Consider the following 22,264-nt stretch of genomic DNA (forward strand, 5'->3'; position numbering starts at 1 on the left):
AAATACATGGCAGAGAAACTTTCGGATTAAATATTATGGCTAATCTGATAAATATTATCCTTAAGTGCTCATTTTGTTAAAAGATGTAGAATGTTCTGGACCTTGGGCCTTGGGAGGTGATGAATGAATGTGTAGAACTTCACCAAAGCTTTCTATGGCTGTAAAATAAGCCAATTACAAAGTTGAGCTAATGAGAAATTCTCTGGGGTGTGGGCTATCTGCGCCCCCCCCCCCCCCCCCCCCCCCCCCCCCCCCCCCCCCCCCCCCCCCCCGGGCCTTTTCCTGCCTTGTCCCAAAAGGACACTCAAGATTAAAAGTGGTCTTAAAAAGGAAAATGAAAGTTTCTGAGCAGCAGCCGTCCATGTGATTCTAATAAAGTCTTTGCAGGAATTTAAACGTGTAAGCCTGCTGTGCTGTGCTTTAACTAGCTGTACTTAGAAACCCCATTAACAATTAAATGTGAATTGAGGCTTTCATTAAAAGACCCAATTAAAGCTGTAGATAAGTAACTTTCATTAAAGGTTTCCTGCTATCAATTTTAAGAAGACTTAAGTCGTTTCTATGAAGAAAAACAAATATAGCAGACTTTTGTAGGTATAAAGGAAATATGCTGGAGGCTGAAACAACCCACACTCATCTTGGGAAGCTGCAAGGAAAGTCCTGGCTTTTTGGTTTCCCTATATTACTTTTCAGTGTTCACGTGAAGTCAGGCTTTTTATTTTACTTTGGATCTGTGAGATGCAATTAGGATTTCTGAGCAGCTGAGCTGTTGCTAGCACAGAAGGGGAGGATAGAGTTGAGAGGACTCCAGCTTAAGAATAGCATTAGGTTGTAATATCTTTGGGAGATTATTATTACCAGAACTTGGGGTTTTAGGAATTGTAGTGAAATTGAGCTATGTTAGGATTGGGAAAGTTTCAGGGTAAAGAGGCAAACCATTATTTTTCCTGTTTATTACAGTAGTTAAAATGGGAGGATTTTCCCCCTGCTTGCTGCAGGGAAGAAGGATGAGGTTCTGTGGAACAATACAACTGAGTTGATTTAGGTTTGTATTTATATAAACAGACTGAAGATGTTCCCATAGTTCATTTTTCTTTTTCTCCTCTTTCTATATTTCTATATTTCCTCTTTTTTCTCCTCTTTCTATATTTCGATTTGAAGCTTTTAAAGCTGTATCAGTCCTGTTCAGTTATCTCTGCTTCCAAATAGTCTGCCGGCAATAGATCCTAGAGCTGGTAGAAGTCCACAAATGGCTGGACATTGGGGAGTTCTAATTTGATCAGGCCCATATCTACTGTCTGAAAGTGGCAGTTTTTAATTATTTTATTTTTAAATGTTTGAGAGAGTATGCAGGTTCAGGGGAGGGGCAGAGAGAGAATCTTAAGCAGGCTCTGGGCTGTCAGCACAGAGCTGCCCAATGCAGGGTTTGATCCCATCAATGGAAAGATCATGACCCAAGCCAAAAATCAAGAGTCATGCTTAACTGACTGAGCCACCCAGGTACCCCTATGTTTTTGATTCAGATGTGAGAAAACCACTTTGCCAGGGAGATAGAACTGGGCTGATGGTTTATGAAATTCCTTCCAGTGTCTGCTGCTTGTTAATTGTAATTTCAAAGGCCAGCTGGCTGAGAAAATGTAAGCTAAAAGTTTTTCTAAGGGTTAAGGCTTGTCAAATGTTCTTTTGCTATTCTTTGAGATAGTTGTATATAGATAGCTGTGTGTCTGAAAACTTTATTTATTTTTAATATTAGAGAATGTATACTTGTGAGCCGGGAAGGGGAAGAGAGAGAGAATCGCAAGCAGGCTCCACGCTGTCAGCTTGGAATCCAACATGGGGCTTGATCTCACGAACCGTGAGATCATGACCTGAGCCGAAATGCTGAACTGATTGAGCCACCCAGGTGCCCCTGAAAGCTTTTCAATGACAGGGCAAGATCTTGTGAGTGAAGGTACATAACTGACCCCCACTGTGCTGGACCAAGATGCAGCATATACCTGAAGGCTTCTGAAATGCCCTTGAACTAAGTTCACCACAATTAATACATGGCCAGCCAAGTCACAGGTTGCTTTCTGCAGTTTCTTACTAAAATCCCTTAAAAACCATAAGCTTCATTCACTTCACAATATTTATGGCCTCACTTTAACATCAAACAGTAGACTGTACTGAGGAGATGAGTGCTCTGCCCAGCTCTGCCCCTTAGTACTGGGGCGGAGAGGCTAGATAGTTTTCGAACTTTTATAATTTTATTGGCTATAGAACCCTTCAAATGTATTCTGATAAAGAAGCTCTCGAGGGGTGCCTGGGTGGCTCAGTTAAGTGTCCAACTCTTGATTTTGGCTCTGGTCAAGATCTTAAGGTTGTGAGATTGAGCCCCATGTTGGGCTTGATGCCGGGAGTGGAACCTGCTTGGGATTTTCTCCCTGCTCCTCCCCTTCCTGCTCTCCTGCTTGTGTGCGCGCCCTCTCTCTCAAAAAAAAAAAAAAAAAAAGCTCTCCATATAAAACACAAAAGCAGGAGTTGGCTGGTACATTTATTCTTTCAACAAGGATTTATTGTTTTCTTCATGACAGGCACTGAGGATACAGTAGTCGTTTTTGGTGGAAGAGGAATGAGTGAGTGTTGACAAAAATGTATTTCCCTCACTGATCCCTCCCCAAGAAGAAATAACAAATAGTGCACAAATTGTAAACTCCTTTAGTGGTTCAGTTCATAATTCTAGTTGTGATTGTTAACCCTCTGACTTGGGCCCTGGTTTTTGGCCCCAGACTTAGTCCTAGGCTGAAAGGCTGACTCAGGTACAGCTAGGACATTTTCTAGTTCACATAATCATTGGGTTCAAATGATTCATTATCCCTCTGGAAGGCAGCACCAGCAGAGAAGCTACAAATACACTTAAAAAATGAGAAGTTTTACCTCAACTACACACTGCACAGCCAAGAAAAATTAGCAGGAGTTGAGCACAAAATATAGACCAAATACCTCTGGGAGAAGGCCTGAAGCAGCTCCCAATGAAAGGTGCAACAAAGTGACAGGAATCTGGTTCTTCCACTTGGAGATTGGTCACATCAGAACATGAGTCCAAGGCCCACCTCCTTAAGAGGAGATGTTCTGCTACTGGTCTCACTTCCTTTACTTCCAGGCTTTCAACAGGACGTGACTGGTACACACTCCAGAACAGCAAAGGAGTTACAGTTTGAAGCCAGAATGAATGGCCACAATGCCTGACGTGAGACTTTCGTAAGTCACTTTCTCAAAACCCGCATCCTCTATCATCTCTTTGAACTCCTCCTAAGACACAAAGAAAGATACAGCAAGGATCACCTGGATTTAAACTCTAGGCCCTTTGTTGTAAAATTATGGTTTTGTACCTGAGGTGGGAACTGTCGGATACTCTCTACAAGGTATTGGTAGGACTTCCAATCTCCTGCGATGACTTCTCCCAGGACAGGAATGACCTGGAAGCTATACAGATCATAAAGCCTAAAGAAAAGGATGAAAGATTAAGGTTAGAACATGACCCCTGATAAGCAAGAAGTTTTAGGCCTGGAGTCATAAATCCAAATGCCTTGCAGGGTCAGTACCTGAAATAAGCGATGCGGGCCAGGTGCAAGACCAATAGGGAGTAACAAGGTACAATTAGGAAGTAGCATAAAAGTGGAGAAGGCGTGGGGCGCCTGGGTGGCTCAGTGGGTCGAGTGTCTGACTTCGACTCAGGTCATGATCTCGCAGGTTCATGGGTTCGAGCCCCTGCATTGGGCTCTCTGCTATCAGCGTGGAGCCCACTTTGGATCCTCTGTCCCCATCTCTCTCTGCCCTTTCCCCACTTGTGCTCTGTCTCTCTCAAAATAAGTAAATCTAAAAATAAGTGGAGAAGGGACAAGCACTACTCAGCTCTGACTACTGCCATGTGGGAATAAGTGCTTTCTCAGTGTTGCCATACATCTGATTTCTCAATTGAAGCTGGAAATTTTCATGTAAAACTTCCTGATTTTTAAATATGAACATCTAGGTCAATTTCTTAAAAATTGATGAGTCAAAATACATCTGTGGGCCAACTTGAGCCTTTGAAATTCTTCTGGCTTAGGTGTTGTCGTTAGAACTGGCTGACCTGAGGTGGCACTGTGTCCCCTAGAGACTCTGAACTATGAGGTTCATGCTTCTAGCTTACTGGCTATTTTCTGTCCATTTGGGGATGGGAAGCCCTTGGCTAGACAAGGAGAATAAAGCCCTGTTAACAGTGCCAACCTGGAAATGAGGGGATTGTTCACTTGGCTAAACTCCAGACAGAGAAACCGTCCTCCTGGCTTCAGGACTCGATGGGCTTCCTGGAGTGCCTGAGCAAGACAAGGAACAAGAGAACATACTCCTCAGCAGAACTCACTCAATTCCATGAGGCCAAGACAGCTCGAGCTTCGGTGGGCATTATAAAAGTTAGCATTTCCCATAGCTCCCTTGTGCATTCTTAGCTGGAAAGCTGTAGTAGCAGAGATAACCCTACACTATTCTAAATTTTATAGGCACGAAGAGAAGGTTACTTGGAGCATTCAGACTGGTATAACCACATGGTGGCCAATTTCACAATTATTATTTATTAAAAGCTTATTTCAGGATTTTTTTTTCTTTATTTTTTAATGTTTGTTTATTTTTGAGAGAGACAGAGTATGAGCAGGGGAGGGGCAGAAAGAGAGGGAGACACAGAATCCGAAGCAGGCTCCAGCCTCTGAGCTGTCAGCACACAGCCCGACATGGGGCTTGAACTCACGGACCTTGAGATTATGACCTGAGCCAAAGTCAGATGCTCACCCAGGCGCCCCTTTTTTCTTTATTTTTAAAAGTAAACTCTTGGGCACCTGGGTGGTTCGGGTGGTTCAGTTGGTTCAGTGTCCTACTTCAGCTCAGGTCATGATCTCATGGTTCATGGGTTTAAGTCTTGAATCGGGCTTGGTGCTGTCAGCACAGAGCCTGCTTTGGATCCTCTGTATCTCCCCACCTCTCCTCTGCTGCGCTCTCTGTCTCAAAAATAAACATTAAAAAAAAAAAAAAAAGTAAACTCTGCCCAACGTGGGGTTCAAACTTACAACCCCAAGATCAAGGGTTACATGCTTTACCAACAGAGCCAGCCAGGCATCCCTACAATTACTTATTTAAATCACAGTGGATATCCTTTTTGATCTAGCAATTTTACTTCAAGGAACCTATCTTATAGAAATGCATCCATTGGGATATGCATAAAATAAATGTTTATTTTTAAGAGAGAGAGAAAGAGAGAGAATGTGTGTATGTGAGCAAGAGAGGAGGAGAGGGTGAGAGAGGGGGTCAGAGGATCCGAAGTGGGCTCTGTGCTGATATCAGCTAGCCCAATGCGGGGCTTAAACTCCTGAACCACAAGATCATGACCATGAGTTGAAGTAGGACACTCAACTGACTGAACCACCCAGGTGCCCCTCCAAGATACATATTTAATGGAAAAAAAGCAATGAGCAAAATGTTTCATATCCTAATATTTGTATAAAAAAAGAAAAAAACAATAAAGACATTGACACAAGAAATTGGTGATTGTCTGGAGGGAGAGGATGCACTGAATGGTTGGGACACATGGATAGGAGGCATACTTTCACTGATACACCTTTTTGTACTTTGAACCTATTCAAAAACATTTTTTTTTAATTAAAATAATAAACTGGCTACATACACAAGCAGGTCATAAAAACCAAGCTGAAGTGCATCATAAGGATGTCCCACCAAGGTGGCTGAGTGGCTCAGTCGGTTAAGAGTCCAACTTCAGCTCAGGTCATGATCTTACGGTTCGTGAGTTCAAGCCCCATGTCAGGCTCTGTGCTGACAGGTGAGAGCCTGTGTCTTCCTCTCTCTCTGCCCTTCCCCCGCCCACACTGTCTCTCTCTCTCTCAAAAATAAATAAACATTAAAAAAAAAAAAAAGTCCCACCGAAAGCAGAGAAACCAGATAACTAGAGCCCCCATTATAGAACCAAAATGTGGCACCTTGCCTATTACCTTCAAATGCTTTGGGATAGAATGTTGAAGTAGAAATAAAGAAGAACTGCATCAGGTGGTGCCTGGCTGGCTCAGTCAGTGGAGCATGGGACTCTTGATCTCAGGGTTTTGAGTTTGAGCCCCAAGTTGGGTGCAGAAATTACTTAAAAATAGGGGCACCTGGGTGGCTCAGTCAGTTAAGCATCTGACTTCAGCTCAGGTGATGATCTCATGGTTTGTGGGTTTGAGCCCAGCATCAGGCTCTGTGCTGGCAGAATGGAGGCTACTTGGGATTCTCTTCTTCTTCTCTGCCCCTCCCCAACTCATGCTGTCTCTCCCTCTCTCAAAATAAATAAACAAATTACTTTAAAATCTTAAAAAAAAGAACAAAAAGCTGTGTCAGATTACAAGCTGAATGTTCCCTTCTCCCTAAAGAGGAACCCATTACTCTAGCTACCTTCTGCCAAAATAGTGTTTGCCTTTTTCTGTGTTGGCCTTGGAATCTGCAAACTCACAGAGTCAGACAACTTCTCAAATGAGAGGAAACAGATGGAATGCCAGAGAGCAAGACAGACAGCTCAAAGATGTGAATACCAACCCAAGCAACAAAGGCTTCTATGAGGATCTGCTCTGTGGTCTTGGTCTTTTTCAATTTTGTGAGTAGGAAAATTGGCAACTTCAAGGATTGAAGCCCCTAAGCCTGACATGGTCATTCCACTCAAGAGCTGGTTCAAGTGAAGAAGCTCTCCCTCCTTCCTCCTTTTCCGTGGGGCCATTCCAGGAGATCTAATATCGTGAGAGTCACTCAAGCTGACGATGCAGCCATTCATACCTGATCAATGTGTGTGACATTCCGGATCCCAAAGGCAATAGTGTAAACATCAAACTTGTCATCATCAAAGGGCAATTCTTCAGCATCTCCCAATACCCAAGCAAGTCCTGAAAGAGAAAATCATTTCTGGTCTCAGTCTGGGTAGCCGTCTCTTCTGCACCCAGTGAATTGTCAAACCTGAGGAGGGCATCATGGGAACCCCCCAATTTGTGTAGTCAGCCAGGCAGATTCATGGGCAGCCTGGACACCCCCTAGATGGCTGACTTCTCAAGTTGGGGGAGTCTTATAGTACGGAGCCTCTAAATCTGTGGAATCTGAGACTAACTCTGGATTAGTCTCAGAATTGAACTGAATCATTGGACACCTACCTAGTTGGTGTGGGAGAAATGGAGAACAGTTTGGTGCTGGGCAAATACCATACATGTGGTATCAGCAACCATCACACGTCTGCCTTCATCACTGGGTTCCTGGCCACTGTCTTCAAGGTGTCCTGTCCCCCTGAGGATTTGATTTCTTGAAGTCAGCAGGAAGTTCTTTCCCCAAGGGTCTCAGAGTAAAACCTGATGAATACTTAGTTATGCCCACCCTCAAGCAACCTTTACCCAACTAAGTGTTTTGTGTAAAGCACTGTGGTTAAGATCCCGGGTCCTGGGGTTAGACTGCCCGGGTTCTAACTCCAGCTTCACCATTTATTAGCTATATAATCTTGAATAAACTACTTTGACTTGGTTTCCTCATCTGTAAAGTGGAGTTAATAAGAGTATCAGAGGAAATGAAACATTAAAAAAAATGTTTTTAAAGGGCACCTGGGTGGCTTAGTCGGTTAAGTGTCTGACTTTGGCTCAAGCCATGATCTCATAGTTCATGGGTTCGGGCCCCAGGTTGGGCTCCGTGCTGACAGCTCAGAGCCTGGAGCCTGCTTCGTGGATTCTGTCTCCCTCTCTCTCTGCCCCTCCCCCACTCATATTCTGTCTCTCTCTTGAAAAGAAATAAAATGTTAAAAATAATTTTAAAAAATAAAAAAATAAGAGTATCAGAGTGTCATTGGAAGTATTCTAAGTACACAATTTAGCCTAGTTATATTGGTTCTATTGGAGAATTAAAGGGTCAAGACCCAAGTCTGGTCACAAATTCAGAAAACACCCAAGGGAACCCTATAATGGTGGCTATGTCCTCTAAGGATACTGATTCGGCTTTAGTATTACCCAACTTGCAGTGAATTAGACATAAAATGCGATATAGAAGGAAAGCTCTGTAGAGGACGGTAAATGAAAATAACCTTCCTGGAAAGCAAACTAGCAGTAGTTAACAAGCATAAATAAAATAAAATAAAAATAAGCATACCCTTTGACCCAGCTATTTGATTTTTAGGAGGAGGACATTGATGACATCATCATCATCATCATCATTGCAACTGCTCCGACCCCTTGGTGGCAGGGTCTGTATTATCACTTTAAATACATTATCTTATCACATTCTCATACCAACTCCATGGGATAGCTCTTATTACCATCCTCACGTTTTAGATGAGCAAAGCTGATATCAGAAAGGTTAAAGCAGCTTACCCAAGGTCATATGGAGGGACTGGAACTCAGGTTGTTTTATCCCAGAGCCTATGTTTTTCAACAGCTATGGTATATTACCTCCTACTATAAGGTGGTTTTTATTCTCTTTATTTAAAATTTTTTTTTAAGTTTATTTATTTTTGAGAGAGACAGAGACACAGTGTGAGTGAATGAGAGGGTGAGAGAGAGGGAGACACAGAATCCAAAGCAGGCTCCAGGCTCTAACCTGTTAGCACAGTGCTCGATGCAGGGCTTGAACTTACGAACCACGAGATCATGACGCCGCTTAACTGACTGAGCCACCCAGGCAGGCGTCCCTATTCTCTCCATTTTATAGATAAAGTAATTGAAATGTAAAGAGTTTAAACAATTGTCCAAGGTTACATAGAAGGTAAAAACATTAACAAATGCATGCAAAAATTTACAAATATGGATGTTACAATGCTGTGCAATGTGCAAAAACACTAGAAAAAAAATGAAAGATCAGTTGGTTATTGGTTATGTAAATTGGTTATGTGAAATCTTCATGATTCACATCCATACAGGAGAATATAATAAATAATGATTTTAAGGAATTTTTAATGACATAGAAAAATCTCATGATACAATGCTGTATTAGGGCAGGATACTAAATTTGTATATACAGGAAGGCTTTAATTTCATAAAAAGGAAATGAAAATGATTTGCAATTATAGGTAACATTTACTTTCTTAATACTTTTCCAAAATCCAAAAGTTCTCCCAAATATACCACTTTTATAACCTATGAAATAATTTGTTTAAAGCTCCAGCCCACCAAGCTTACATTTGGGGAAGAAGTGCTCCACATAAAATACAAATAAACAGCGCTACACATAAATATGCCTTTCACATTAACTTTTACTATTACAAAATAATTTCTAGGATCCTCCTTAGTTTCAACTCTTTTTGCATGAGAGTTTTTACAAAGACATCATTATCGGAGACTGACAAAGCCAGGAGGAAAGATAAAAAACTGTCCTATGCAGCACTTGGTAATTCCTATGCCAGTGGATTTGTCTTGGCAGTTGGGAGAGGCTGAAGGGCAAGCTATGGTATGCAAGAGGTGAATCCAGAAATGGAACACTGCCTATCATTTCTTTCGTTGTTCTCCATTCTTTACGGCTAAGCACCAGAGGGAAGGGAAACACGTTTTTCAGTAGGAGTAAGGAAACATAGTGCCTTTGTCTAAAAACACTAGGGACTGTCTGCTTTCTGATCAGCGTTGATGGTTAACAAAAGAGCCCTTCATCTTGTAGGCCAAGTGGGTTGTTCGTCTAGGCAGCTTGTTCTGGGGGTGGGAGGAGGAGGAGGAGGAAGAATTGAACTAAAATAACCATAGATACTCCTGGTGGGGGAAGGGGAGGCCAGGAACGCTGATGTTGACCTGAGGGACTTTATTTTCTTTGTCCTATCCCACTGTCTCACACAGTGGCTGCCTGCAGTGCTTGGCGAGCTGGGAAGAGGGCAGTGCAGCAGCTGTGAAAAGTGAGCTAAACGGTGGTGTGGCTGCCGGATCCTCACTTCTACTTGGAAAAAACTGGGGGAAAGTATTTTAAAATATGAAAACAAACAGAAAGCGAAATGTGAAATCTAGGTCTTTAAGCCAGGGCACAAACTGTCCATTTTCAGGTTGCAGTGGGTTCCCAGAGATGTGCAGTCACTCTCCTGTCTGCTGCTGAGAGTACTGTTTATGGGTGTTTCTTTATCAGCTGGGGCCCCTGAAAAACAGATGCTGATAAAATAATTAAAAAAAAAAAAAAAAAGAAAGAAAGAAAGAAACATGCTGAGATGATGGAGGAGTGCAAATGTTTTGTTTGTTTGTTTGTTTGTTTGTTTGTTTTGGAGGGGGAGTGCAGGGGAGAACACCCAGGGAAGATAAAAGGAAGAGGAAGCAAGACTGAGCAGAGAAAGCCTACAGATCAGTGCAGATCTGATAAAGCCTTAGCCAAGCCAATAGGGAGCTCTGGAGCCCTGCCAGAAAAGAGCCCAACTTGGAAGCTGAGGCAGAGCCTAAAAGTTGTAAGAGCTGGAGGCTGTCAGCTGCTTGCACTCCTTGTGTCTGAAGGACAAGTTTCTGCTTTAGGGCAAAGCACCTTCTCAGCTACCACATCTGTCAACCCCTTTGAGTACTGATGGGATATGATATGGCTCAAAAACAGGACACTGGGGTCAGCAGGGAGTTGCCGGGAATTGAAAGCAAAACTATCTCAGGGCCTAAGGGCTAAGATCAGAAGATTCAGCTCCAAATTGGGGTCTGCCTATTTAAAAGTTGTGTGAATTGAGTAGGACACTTCAACTTTTTGGGCTTTGGTTATCCGCTCAGTCACATGGGGCTGATAATCTAACTCCCTGGGTTGCTGAAATAATGTACATAACAGCATACAAACTGGATTCATGCAAATTATCGTTGATTCCTGCCTATCTGTACGTTTTTGGAAGCTGAAAAATAAAGCTCTTCAACATTTTATATATCTCATTTCATAAACATACAAAAATGGGGCGCCTGGTTGACTCGGTTAAGTGTCTGGCTTCGGCTCAGGTCATAATCTCCTGGTTTGTGGGTTCCAGCCCTGCGTTGGGCTCTGTGCTGACAGCTCAGAGCCTGGAGCTTACTTTGGTTTCTGTGTCTCCCTCTCTGTCTGCCCCTCCTCTGCTCGTGCTCTGTCTCTTTCTGTCTCTCAAAAATAAATGTTAAAAAAAACCCCAAAAAACAAAAAGGACACAAACATTTCTGCAGTGTCTACTTTCTGTAGGACTGACTTACCAGCTTTGTATCCCCGAGCATGGGCTTTCTGCTTTCCAATCTTTAGCATCTCCTTGTTGATGTCACAGACCACAACCCGGGAACCGCCCAAGGGGTCCTCTTCGTTTTGGTACTTTTTGGCAATTTCTTCCCAGGATAAATTTTGCTGGGCCCGTAACTGCCTCTTCTGCTTTCCCTTATGCTGTGCCCGAACATAATTAAGGAACCGGAATGCAATGTCACCTGTGGAAAGCCAACAAGAGGAAAGATGCAAACACAAATAGAAACAAAACCCCAGCATTTCCAAAACCCAAACAGAGATACAAAGGGACAAGATTTGAGGAGTGTACAAAAATTGAAGTTTCTCTTCATTTATATAGTAACTACTAACATCAATTTTTAAAAACTTCATATATATATATGTGTGTATATATATATATATATATATATATATATACATTTAAAGCTTACTTATTTAATTTTGAGAGAGAGAGAAAGCAAGCACAAACAGGGGAGGGGGGAGAGAGAGGATCCCAAGCAGGCTCTGTGCTGCCAGTGCAGAGCCTGACATGGGGCTCGAACCCACAAACTGTGAGAACTTGACCTGAACTGGAACCAAGAGTTAGCTGGATGCTTAACCAACTGAGCCACCCAGGTGTCCCTTCTAATATATTTTTTAAGATTTCATTTTATTTTTTAATGTTTATTTTATTTATTTTGAGAGAGAGAGCACACACACAGGAGTGGCGGAGAGGCAGAGAGAGAGAGAGAGAGAGAGAGAGAGAGAGAAACCCAAGCAGGTTCCATGCTGTCAGCGCAAAGCTCGACATGTCCATCCCATGAACCATGAGATCAGATCATGACCTGGGCTGAAATCAAGAGTCAGACACTTGGGACACCTGGGTGGCTCAGTTGTTGAACATCCAACTCTTGATTTTGGCTTAGGTCATGATCCCAGGGTCGTGGGATTGAGTCCCGAGTCGGGTTCTGCGCTGAGTGTGGAGGCTGCTTAGGATTCTCTCTCTCTTTCTCTTTCTCTCCCTCTCTCTCTCTCTCTCTCTCTCTTTCTCTCTCTCTCTCTCTCTCTCTCTCTCTCTCTCTCTCTCTCTCTCCCCCTCTGCCCCTCCCCTGCTTGTGCTCTCTCACTCTCTCTCTCTCTAAAATAAAAAATTGAGAAATAAAGAGTTGCATGTTCTATCAACTGAACCAGTCAGGTTCCCTGTTAACTTCTAATATTCTTAAAAACCTTTTAGGGCGCCTGGGTGGCTCAGTTGGTTAAGCATCCAACTCTTAATTTTAGCTCAGGTCTTGATCTCAGCATCGTGAGTTCAAGCCCCCCACTGGGTTCCACGCTGGGCATCGAGCCTACTTAAAGAAAAACAAAAAACAAAAAACAAAACTTAAAAAAAAAATAGCATAAATAATGCATGGATACGTTCTCACTACAAAAAACTCATCTAAATATTTAGAAGAAAACATAAAAGTTCCATTCTTTCTCCATACCCTCTCCAGACACAACCAGTGTCAAGTGCTTAGTGTGAAGCCCTTCTAGTCTCTAATAATTGTTAGGAAAGCAACATAAGGGTATAGTTACCAGCAATGGTTCCCTGCCCTACCACTTCCCATGCCCAGTTCAGCTCCCCAGAGACCATCTTTCTCAACTCTTTCAGCTGTTCCTTCTGTTGGTTCCAGCTCTTTACTTACCGTGCTTATAATGATGCCCCGCCCCTCTTCTCTGGTTGCCTCCATCTTCCCAATATATTTGTATCACATTTCATAGTTCCTTACAGATCCCTTTGTAAACTAGAGTAACAGACTAATTAATATTTTATTTCTATTTCATCAGCTACAGATGGTACCTCTTGAACCCCTTCAGCCTTCTATTGTGTGAAGTTTAGTGCCATCATGACTGATAACATACATTGTTTGTTCTACCGCTATAATTATGTTTCCTCTGCTTTGTTGGTTAGAGACTAAAGGCTGAAAATCAAAAGTGTTTATGTTATCGTGACCAGGTAAATACTGTTTGGGCCAAAACAGTGCTTTCTAGGATCGCATTTCCTTTGTTATAAAGTTGTCTTTGTTATCCTTACACTATTTGCAAGAAATATATCTTCTTAAGTTTTTCCAGTCTCTGCAACAAATTAGTCATTCTCTGGTCACTTTTCTATATATTTAAGTACTTTATACGTACTCCTATAAAACAACTTAAAACCTACACAGGGATATTCTACACATAGTTACACAACTTGTTTTCTTTCTCTTCCCACTGAATATGTCCTTGAGAACTTTCCACCAGTATTTATAGCATTCATTTAAATAGCTACATAATATTTCGTAGAAGGGATGTATCTTAATTTAAAACAATATCTTTACTGAGGCAGAAATAGGTTACTTCCAATTTTTCACTACTACTAAAAATGATGCAGTGAGCATATCTGTAGCTATATATTTTTAAAATGTCTTTTTTAATGTATGGGATTACCTTCTAATTACATTTTCTAAATGGGCAGTTGCCAGTATGCAGTAATGTTATGGGTTAAGGCACAGATGTAAGCAGCTCTGACTGAACCCTTTCTATATCTGTATCTTTGTGCAAGTTATTTTTTTCTTTTTTTTAGACTACACATGGAGAATTGGAATTATAGGATCCTAGACTATAAAGATTCTAGATTTTTAAAAAAGTTTTATTTATTTTTGAGAAAGAGAGCACACAGGAGCAGGGAACAGGGGGAGAGGGAGAGAAAGAATCCCAAGTAGGCTCCGCACTATCAGCGTGGAGCCTGATGAAGAGCTGGATCTCATAAGCCTTGAGATCATGACCTGAGCTGAAACCACAAGTCAGATGCTTAACCAACTGAGCCACCCAGGAGCCCCTAAAGATTCTAAATTTTAATAGATTCTGTTAAATTGTCTTCCACTGAACAAGGTGTCTTACTGCTTTCTGAGCTTCCATTGAGGAGAGGACCAGACATAAACGTGTTTCACACATGGAGACTGTTCTATAATTTGTTATTCCATATTATTCAATTGGTATAGATTATGACATTATTACATTGTATGACACATTATTCTAATGTAATTTAACATGTAAATGAACCATTTGATAACATCCCAAGATGCATTTTAGAAACCCGTGACATTTTCTCCCCAAATGCCTAGTGTGCACCAAGTAACAAAGAACCACATATAAACAATTGAGCTTTTGGGGCATTCACTTTCAAACATCCCCTGTCTGTAAAGAGAGTTTTCCTACAATTTTTTCTAATCTTATATTCTAATAAACTTTTGCCTGCTGCTCAAAAAAAAACAAAACACAATTGAGCTTTTGATTTCTGATGTGATAGTGGATTGAGCAGAAAAGGTTGTCTAGAGAGCTTATGGAATATTGTAAAGGGCATCCCCCCCAAAGAAAAAGGGAAAGTGGATTAAAGGTTAAACAGAAAATAAAATGGTCGAGTGCCTGGGTGGCTCAGTCGGTTAAGCATCCGACCTGGGCTGAGGTCGTGATCTCACAGCTTGTGAGTTCGAGCCGCACATCGGGCTCTGTGCTGACAGCTCACAGCTTGGAGCCTGCAGTCTGCTTCAGATTCTGTGTCTCCCTGTCTCTATGCCACTTGCCCTGCTCGTGCTCTCTCTCTCTCTCAAAAATAAATAAAAAAATAAAAGAAAATGGTCAAGTAGAGGGTGAGATGTTGCTGGAGTAAAAAGTAATCTATTTACTTTGTAACCTGTGCATTTTAGAAAAATGATAGGCATAAAGTTGATATTTTGTGCTTTTGAGTGATATTTAGTTAAATGTTTCTTAGAAGTATATTGATTTTGGGGGTGCCTAAGTGGCTCAGTGGGCTAACCATCCAACTCTTGATCTAGACTCAATTTATGATCTCACAGTTTCATGAATTTGAGCCCCACATCAGGCTCTGTGCTGACAGTGGTGTGGATTCTCTCTCTCCTCTCTCTGTGCCCCTCCCCCACTCTCTCTCCTCTCTCTGCCCCTCCCCCATGCACACTGTCTCTCTCTCTCTCTCAAAATAAATAAGCATTAAAAAATTTTAAAGAAAGAAGTATATTGATTTTCAATTACCATCTTCAGCCTAATGGTAGTTAAGCTAGCTCATTCCAACAAGAAACACTAACTTCCGTAAAATAATGCTCAGGATACTCAAGGATTCTCAACTGGACATTACCTGTGCCTCCAGCAACATCGAGCAGCTGGGTCCCAGGAAACGGGCGCATCTTCCAGAGCAGCAAATCCTTCCAAATACGGTGGATACCAAGGCTCATCATATCATTCATCACATCATACTTCTTGGCCACACTTTCAAACACATGATAGACTGACATAGGAGAAATACAACACAATTAATTGTGCTATTAACAAGATTAACTTGGGGAAGTCCTAAATGAAAGAGGATGAAGCTTTTCTCCCCTGAAGTTGCCTGTCTTTGTTGAAGTTAAGCTATAATGCTTGATGCCCAAATCTACCCCCCCCTTTTTTTTAATGTTTATTTATTTTTGAGAGAGTGCAGCGGGTGCAGAAAGAGGGAGACAGAAAATCCGAAGTGGGCTCTGTGCTGACAGCAGCAAGCCCAATGTGGGGCTCGAACTCACAAACCGCAAGATCATGACCTGAGCCGAATTCAGACGTTCAACAAACTGAGCCACCCAGGTGCCCCCCTCAATCTACCCCTTAACCTCTTTTTAAAAAGGCTTAAATTATTCTAGGTAGGAAACCAACCTCTTTTCTGCTGTTTTAGTTACCTTTATCTAGGACCAATGCCTCAATAATGCCACACACCTACTTGGTACTAAATAGGTTTCCAGTTCTTAGAGGATGGCGGGGTGGGGGGGTGGTGTATGGAATTTTTCTAATGGTTATTATAGTAGAAAAACAACAAAACCATTGGAAAGACATGGCTAATAGACGGGAAGGTCTCAGTTCATCTCTGCTGGGATCACAGAAAAACAACAGGTACAATTTAGGGCCAAGCCACACTGCAGAGGGCCCAACCAAATTTTCTCCTCATTAATCTAATAGGATCAAGGGTGAATGTGGAATCTGAGCTAACTGGAAAAGGAATTTACTATCCAAAACACTTTAAAGCACAGGCTACATTTAACTGCTTTACACCTGTTTCTCTGCCCATAAGATGAAAAACTCAGTGTCAGCTCCCTATCACCCTGCCATAAGGCTAAATTAGGTAATGAAGGAGAGACGCGTTGAGTTTCAGATGAAATGTGCTGCGTAGATCCAAACCATCACTGTCCTCTGCTGAATCAGCACACTACAGAGCTCCTCCTTTAACTCCATCTTGAGCGCCTTTCTCAACCCCAGGATCTCCAAGCTTGCTTTTTTCTTTTGAACATCTTTTGGGGTATTGAGGGACACTAAGGCTCAACCCCCTGAGTATAAGCAATTTTTGCTTTGCATGGTTCTGATATACATGAATTTCAGTTATGGTGGCTTAGTTAAATAACATCAGTCCCCCAGCAACATCATTCAGTTCCAATGGTATATAAACTGTGAGTAATTGCATACAGTGCAAACTCCGCTGGTAGTTCTTCAGTTCATAAATCAATCTGTAAATAACAGACATATCATGATCAGTAACCAATCATGTCACTTCTTTAAGTTTGTGGTTGCTAGGTCACTGCACATCAGTCATTCAGTTCACACACAGACAGCAAAGCATGTAGTTGTGTTACCTCCTTATCTCTCAGTTGTAAACACATGCAGCATTTTACAAAACTAGGTAATTCAAAGAGGAAATTGGCCGGGGCGCCTGCATGGCTCAGTCAGTTAAGCGTCTGACTTCAACTCAGGTCTAATCTCACTGTTGTTGAGTCTGAGCCCCATGTTGGGCTCTGTGCTAGACAGCTGGGAGCCTGGAGCCTGCTTCAGGTTCTGCGTCTCCCTCTCTCTCTGCTCCACCCCCGCTCATGCCCTGTCTGTCTCTGTCTCTCAAAAATGAATAAATGTTAAAAAAAAATATTAAAAAAAAAGAGGAAATTGGCCAACGAAAATGAAAGCACCGCAAAGAAGTGAAAAGTGGTAATACTGGAAGTGAAACCTCCATGGGATTATAGGAGAAACAGCTGACAACGTTGATACTCGAGAGACTCTAGCTACGCAGCTGGAAAAACTTTGTGAAGATGAACTTATGGACATAAATGAGGATGTGGTTGTGACAAAAGGTTGAAGATGTCCCAGAGGAAATGATGCCAGTGAAAAAATCTCACACTAAAGGAATTCCTGGAGATATTTCATGGCCCTTGAAAGTGAAAAGATAAAATGTTACAAGCTGATTGAAACTGAGAAAGGAGTATGGCAATTTGCCAAGGCATAGAGACGATGCTTGCTCCCTATTGTAAATATATGACCAGAAGGTAGCAAACACTGTTCAAACTACTCTTCGTTCATTTTTTTATGAAGGAATAAAACAGCTTAGTGTTTCTAATTTTATTAGAATTTTAACTCAATTGAAAAATTTTAAATTTGAAAATCCTAACTATATTAAAATAAGATTTTTTTATGTGTTACATCTTTATAATATTTTTAAATGTTTATTTATTTTTGAGAGAGAAACAGAGTGTGAGCAGGGGAGGGGCAGAGAGCAAGGGAGACACAGAATCCAAAGCAGGCTCCAGGTTCTGAGCTGTCCGCACAGAGCCCGACATGGCGCTCAAGTTCACAAACCGTGAGATTATGACCTGAGCCAAAGTCGGATGCCCAACCCACTGAGCCACCCAGGCGCCCCTACATTAAATAAGTTAAAATTAAACCTAATCTGGGGGCATTTGGCTGGCTCAGTCAGTAGAGCATCTGACTCTTTATCTCAGGGTTGTGTGTTCAAGCCCCAGGTTGGGTGTGTAGCCCACTTAAAAAAAAAAAATAAATAAAAATAAAAACAAATTAAACCTAATTTTAAATTATAGTGTGCTAAGTAAATATTGACTACTATTTGTTTCATTGGCCCTATACATTTATAATTAACAGTGAGGAAGTTTTTGATGTTCAATAATTAAAAAAAAAATTTTTTTTTTTAATTTTTTTTTTTTCAACGTTTATTTATTTTTGGGACAGAGAGAGACAGAGCATGAACGGGGGAGGGGCAGAGAGAGAGGGAGACACAGAATCGGAAACAGGCTTCAGGCTCTGAGCCATCAGCCCAGAGCCCAACGCGGGGCTCGAACTCCCGGACCGCGAGATCGTGACCTGGCTGAAGTCGGACGCTTAACCGACTGCGCCACCCAGGCGCCCCTAAAAAAAAATTTTTTTACATATATTTATTTTTGAGAAACAGAGTGAGACAAAGCGTGAGCGGGAGAGGGGCAGAGAGAGAGAAGCAGACACAGAATCTGAAGCAGGCTCCAGGCTCTGAGCAAGCGGTCAGCACAGAGCCCGATGCGGGGCACGAACCCACGAACTGTGAGATCATGACCTGAGCTAAAGTCAGACGCTCAACAGACTGAGCCACCCAGGCGCCCCAACAATTTTCTTTTTAATGTGTATTTATTTTTGACAGAGAGAGAGAGAGAGAGAGCGAGAGAGAGAGCATGAGCGGGGGAGGGGCAGAGAGAGAGGGAGACACAGAATCGGAAGCAGACTCCAGGCTCTGAGCTGACGGCACGGAACCCGACGCGGGGCTCGGCGCGGGGCTCGACGCGGGGCTCGAACTCACAGACTGTGAGATCATCACCTGAGCCGAAGTCGGCGCTCAACCGACTGAGCCACCCAGGCGCCCCAACAATTTTTTTTTTAAGTAAGCTCTACGCCCTCATGACCCTGAGGTCAAGAGTCACATGCTCCACCTACTGAGCCAGCCAGGTGACCCTGATGTTCAATAATTTTTAGAGGTCATGGAACAGTTGCAATTTTTCTCATTGATAATTAAGATCATTGTACATGATTTCAGCGTGCATGGTCATTTTTATAGTCCTGCAATAGTGTGCAAGAGGAAGACTGCCTGCACTTCAATGTTGGCTCCCAAAGTGGGAGATCTAGATTTAGCTCAGTGGGTAATTTCTTCCTTGCTTGTCATTGTGTGAGATGTTGTTTATATGTTGTAAAGTACAATACAGAGGTTAGGCATTATCATTTTGGAAGCAACCCACCTGAATTCAAATCCCCAATTTTGCCACTTATGAGCAGAACTTTGGGCAAGTGACGTAACATCTCTGTTTCAACAGTTTCTCCATCTATAATATCCGGCTACTAGTCCCTACCTCATAAGGTTGTATTTGTAAGAATTAATGTGAAGTAGGTAAAAATGTTTCAAGTCCTTAATAAAAGTTTACTGTCATTTTACTTGGCTCCTCTTATTTCACAAGCAGTTATCAAGCTTTTAATGTGCATCAAGAACTAAGATATAGACATGAATGAGCCACTGTACTAGCTTTCTGGGGATTCACAGTTCTGTGAAATAAATGTTAATTTAAAATAAATATTCAAAGAGTTACTACAGTAAAGCTATGTATTTAGTAAGGCAGAGGTGAGAGGTAAGACAACGAAGTGGTCTTTAGAAGGATGGGACATTCCATTGTGAATTCTTTCTCTTTATTTCCTGGGTGACCATAGGCCAAGTGAAGGAAACTCTCAGAGCCTCACCATACCCATCTGTAAAATGGGCATAATACCTTCCCCATTATAAGTGGTACAGATGGGAGTTTTAAAATAGTTCTTTTCCTTTCCCATGCCTATAGCACAATGGACACAAAGAAAGTGCTCAACAATACCTAACCTTTATCTAGCAGTTATGAAGTGCCAGGCGTTGTTCAAAATACTTTAACTTATGAAGTAATCTAATCCTTATTATAACTCTAAGAGAAAGGTTACTATTATTCCTACATATAAAACTTGGAAGCTGAGGTCCAGAGAAGTTAGTTTCCTTCTTCCTTTCTAGAAAAAATGGTCCATCCCTTTAGCAAGAGGTGAAAAACATGAGCTGTGTGGTCACACCAAACTGAGTTGGAATGCTGGTTCCACCATGTTAAATTGGGCAAATTGTTGTTTGAGCTTTAAGTCTCAGTTTCCTCATGTGTAACTTGGGCATAACAATACCCACTGTCGGGAGGTTGAAATGAGAAGTGGAAATAATATCTGCATGGTGCCTGGCACATCATAAACATCCAACTGATGGGATTTAGTGAGAATTATTGTGTTCAATAAGAGGCATCTAAGCTCTGAGGAGTCAGGCTGAGGTGACTCCTTGAAGGTCAGGACTGCACAGGCCACGGCATACGGGTCAACAGGACGTAAAACCAACTCCTAGCTGAGCAGAAGAAACTAGATCGCAAATAGATCCCTCCATCCGCCCTCTCGCCCCTTTCACCTTTGCCCCCCTTCTCTTCCTCCGACACAGTCTCAAATCCGAAGTGTGTTTCCGTTGCCCGCTTCTCTTGGGATAATTGCCGCGCACCCAGCGGACCCCCAGGCCAGGAGCTACGAAGCCCGGGGAGCTCGCAGCACCGCATCAGCCGCGACCACCTACGACCGCAATAGGTCCAGAGAGCGCAGCTCATGGGGGCCGCCATCTTGGCAGTAGGGTGACAGCAGCCAGAACGTACGTCATGTTGCATCACTAGAGGGTCGACGGCGGCCGGTAGGAGACAGTAGTGATCGAACGCGCCCTGAAACCCTTTACTAGAGAGCTATGCATGATCTCTGGGATCCAGAGGCTAGTCTTTGAGCACCCGAAATCCTTTTTCTTTCTTCCCACGTTGAATATAGAATTTACCAGAAATGAAGGGACCTTAGGAAGAGCCCCCAGTCGCGTCTCAGCGGCCATGTCTCTGAATCTTGTCAACCAGTAGTGTGAATGCTAACTCACAAGATATACAGTAACTCTGGTTTTCTGATGCAGAAGGAGGAAATTGAGATACGGTGTGGTTTCCAAGTAGATTACAAGGTCAATTCTCTAAAACTTTGATGTGCCTAAGAATCACCTAGTTTGATGTTTAAAATGCAGATTCCTGGGCCCCCAATACCAGAGATTTTGAATCTGTAAATCTGGGATGGGTATTGGGAATCTTTATTGAACAAGCTTCTCTGATGATTCTGATGCAAAGAATTCGCAGACCTTTCTTGAGAAACATATGCTAGACTACTCTGAAAAATAAACATATGAAAGGCTGTTCTTTGGTCATTCCATTTTTTGAACTTAAGAAGTTCATGAATGGGAAGGAAAGCTCTGCTGACTGTTTAGCGAGTCAGACACAATCACCACTCACCCTCCCTCTTCTGCTGTCACAAAGCTACACTTTTAGCACCAACTGGCAGAGCATGGATGTTTACTTCAACCCCAGATTTTCCTGTTCTTTTTTTATGGAAAGGGTAATGTAGACCATCTTGCTCAAAAGAGGATGGAGGTGGTGAGTTTTGCTTGGATTTCTATATGTTTCTGCTTTGATTCTCTTTTTAAATGTATGTTTCCTGTAAATATTTCACAAGGAGAAAGCGCCAAGGACCCTAAGAAACTATTTTGAAAATGAAAAATCCCTTCCTGGTTTAATGTGTAGCCTGACAGATGGACACCCACTGCTTTCTTTTGGAAGAACTGCACAGGCTTTTCCTCTTTCCCTCTCTTTTATTTTTAAGAGTGATAGAAGGAATGATTCATCCATGTAATCAGAGTTCTCACATTGTTGTTAAAGGAAATAAAAATTCATCAAGGAACCGTAGTATATCTTCCTTATCTAGTCATATATAAGGATGGAGCTCAGGATTTGGGACTGTTCCTTCTAGACATCAAAGTTTTCAGACCAACATTATGTACCTGTTCTCTCATTTCAATATGATTTGTGGGGAAAAAACTGCAAAGAGTGAAGCAAGACAAGCATTTTAAGGAAATTTAAAAATATGAGATCAGTACCTAATTTTCTTAATTTCAGTTAAAAATTAATTTCAAGAAATTGATTGATTTATACATACAGTACTTACTAATGTTTTGTATCACATGTGATGATAAATAAGGAGCCAAAAAGGATCCAATTAGGGGAATTCCAGAATTTTGTCTATTTATTTGTTCATATATGACTGCTGAAATTCCACTCATCCTTCCATGCTCAGCTCAAGTGACACCTCTCTGGGAAGCCTTCTTCTACCT

General features: G+C 42.0%; 1 protein-coding gene across 1 annotated transcript; it reads right to left on the reverse strand.

The window, feature by feature from the left end:
* Positions 1-2,520: 2,520 nt before the first annotated feature.
* On the reverse strand, positions 2,521-20,731 carry COQ5 (coenzyme Q5, methyltransferase). Its single transcript, XM_043557775.1, has 7 exons — positions 20,492-20,731; positions 15,347-15,496; positions 11,178-11,399; positions 6,829-6,935; positions 4,249-4,337; positions 3,372-3,483; positions 2,521-3,291 (listed from the first exon to the last, which is right to left on the reverse strand). Exons 1-7 carry the CDS (start codon positions 20,691-20,693, stop codon positions 3,190-3,192), a joined length of 984 nt encoding a protein of 327 aa, XP_043413710.1. The 5' UTR covers positions 20,694-20,731; the 3' UTR covers positions 2,521-3,189.
* Between the last annotated feature and the right edge of the window lie 1,533 nt (positions 20,732-22,264).

The sequence above is a fragment of the Prionailurus bengalensis genome, chromosome D3, assembly GCF_016509475.1.
Source record: "Prionailurus bengalensis isolate Pbe53 chromosome D3, Fcat_Pben_1.1_paternal_pri, whole genome shotgun sequence".
In the NCBI taxonomy this organism is placed as follows: domain Eukaryota; kingdom Metazoa; phylum Chordata; class Mammalia; order Carnivora; family Felidae; genus Prionailurus; species Prionailurus bengalensis.

Excerpts from the sequence above, each read along its gene's own strand:
- COQ5 (XM_043557775.1), bottom strand. The coding sequence starts at position 20,693 with ATGGCGGCCCCCATGAGCTGCGCTCTCTGGACCTATTGCGGTCGTAGG. Across the intron at positions 11,400-15,346 it reads CGATGTTGCTGGAGGCACAG|GTGACATTGCATTCCGGTTC; the intron begins GTAATGTCCAGT and ends GGCTTTCCACAG. Across the intron at positions 6,936-11,177 it reads TGCTCGGGGATACAAAGCTG|GACTTGCTTGGGTATTGGGA; the intron begins GTAAGTCAGTCC and ends TTTCTCTTTCAG.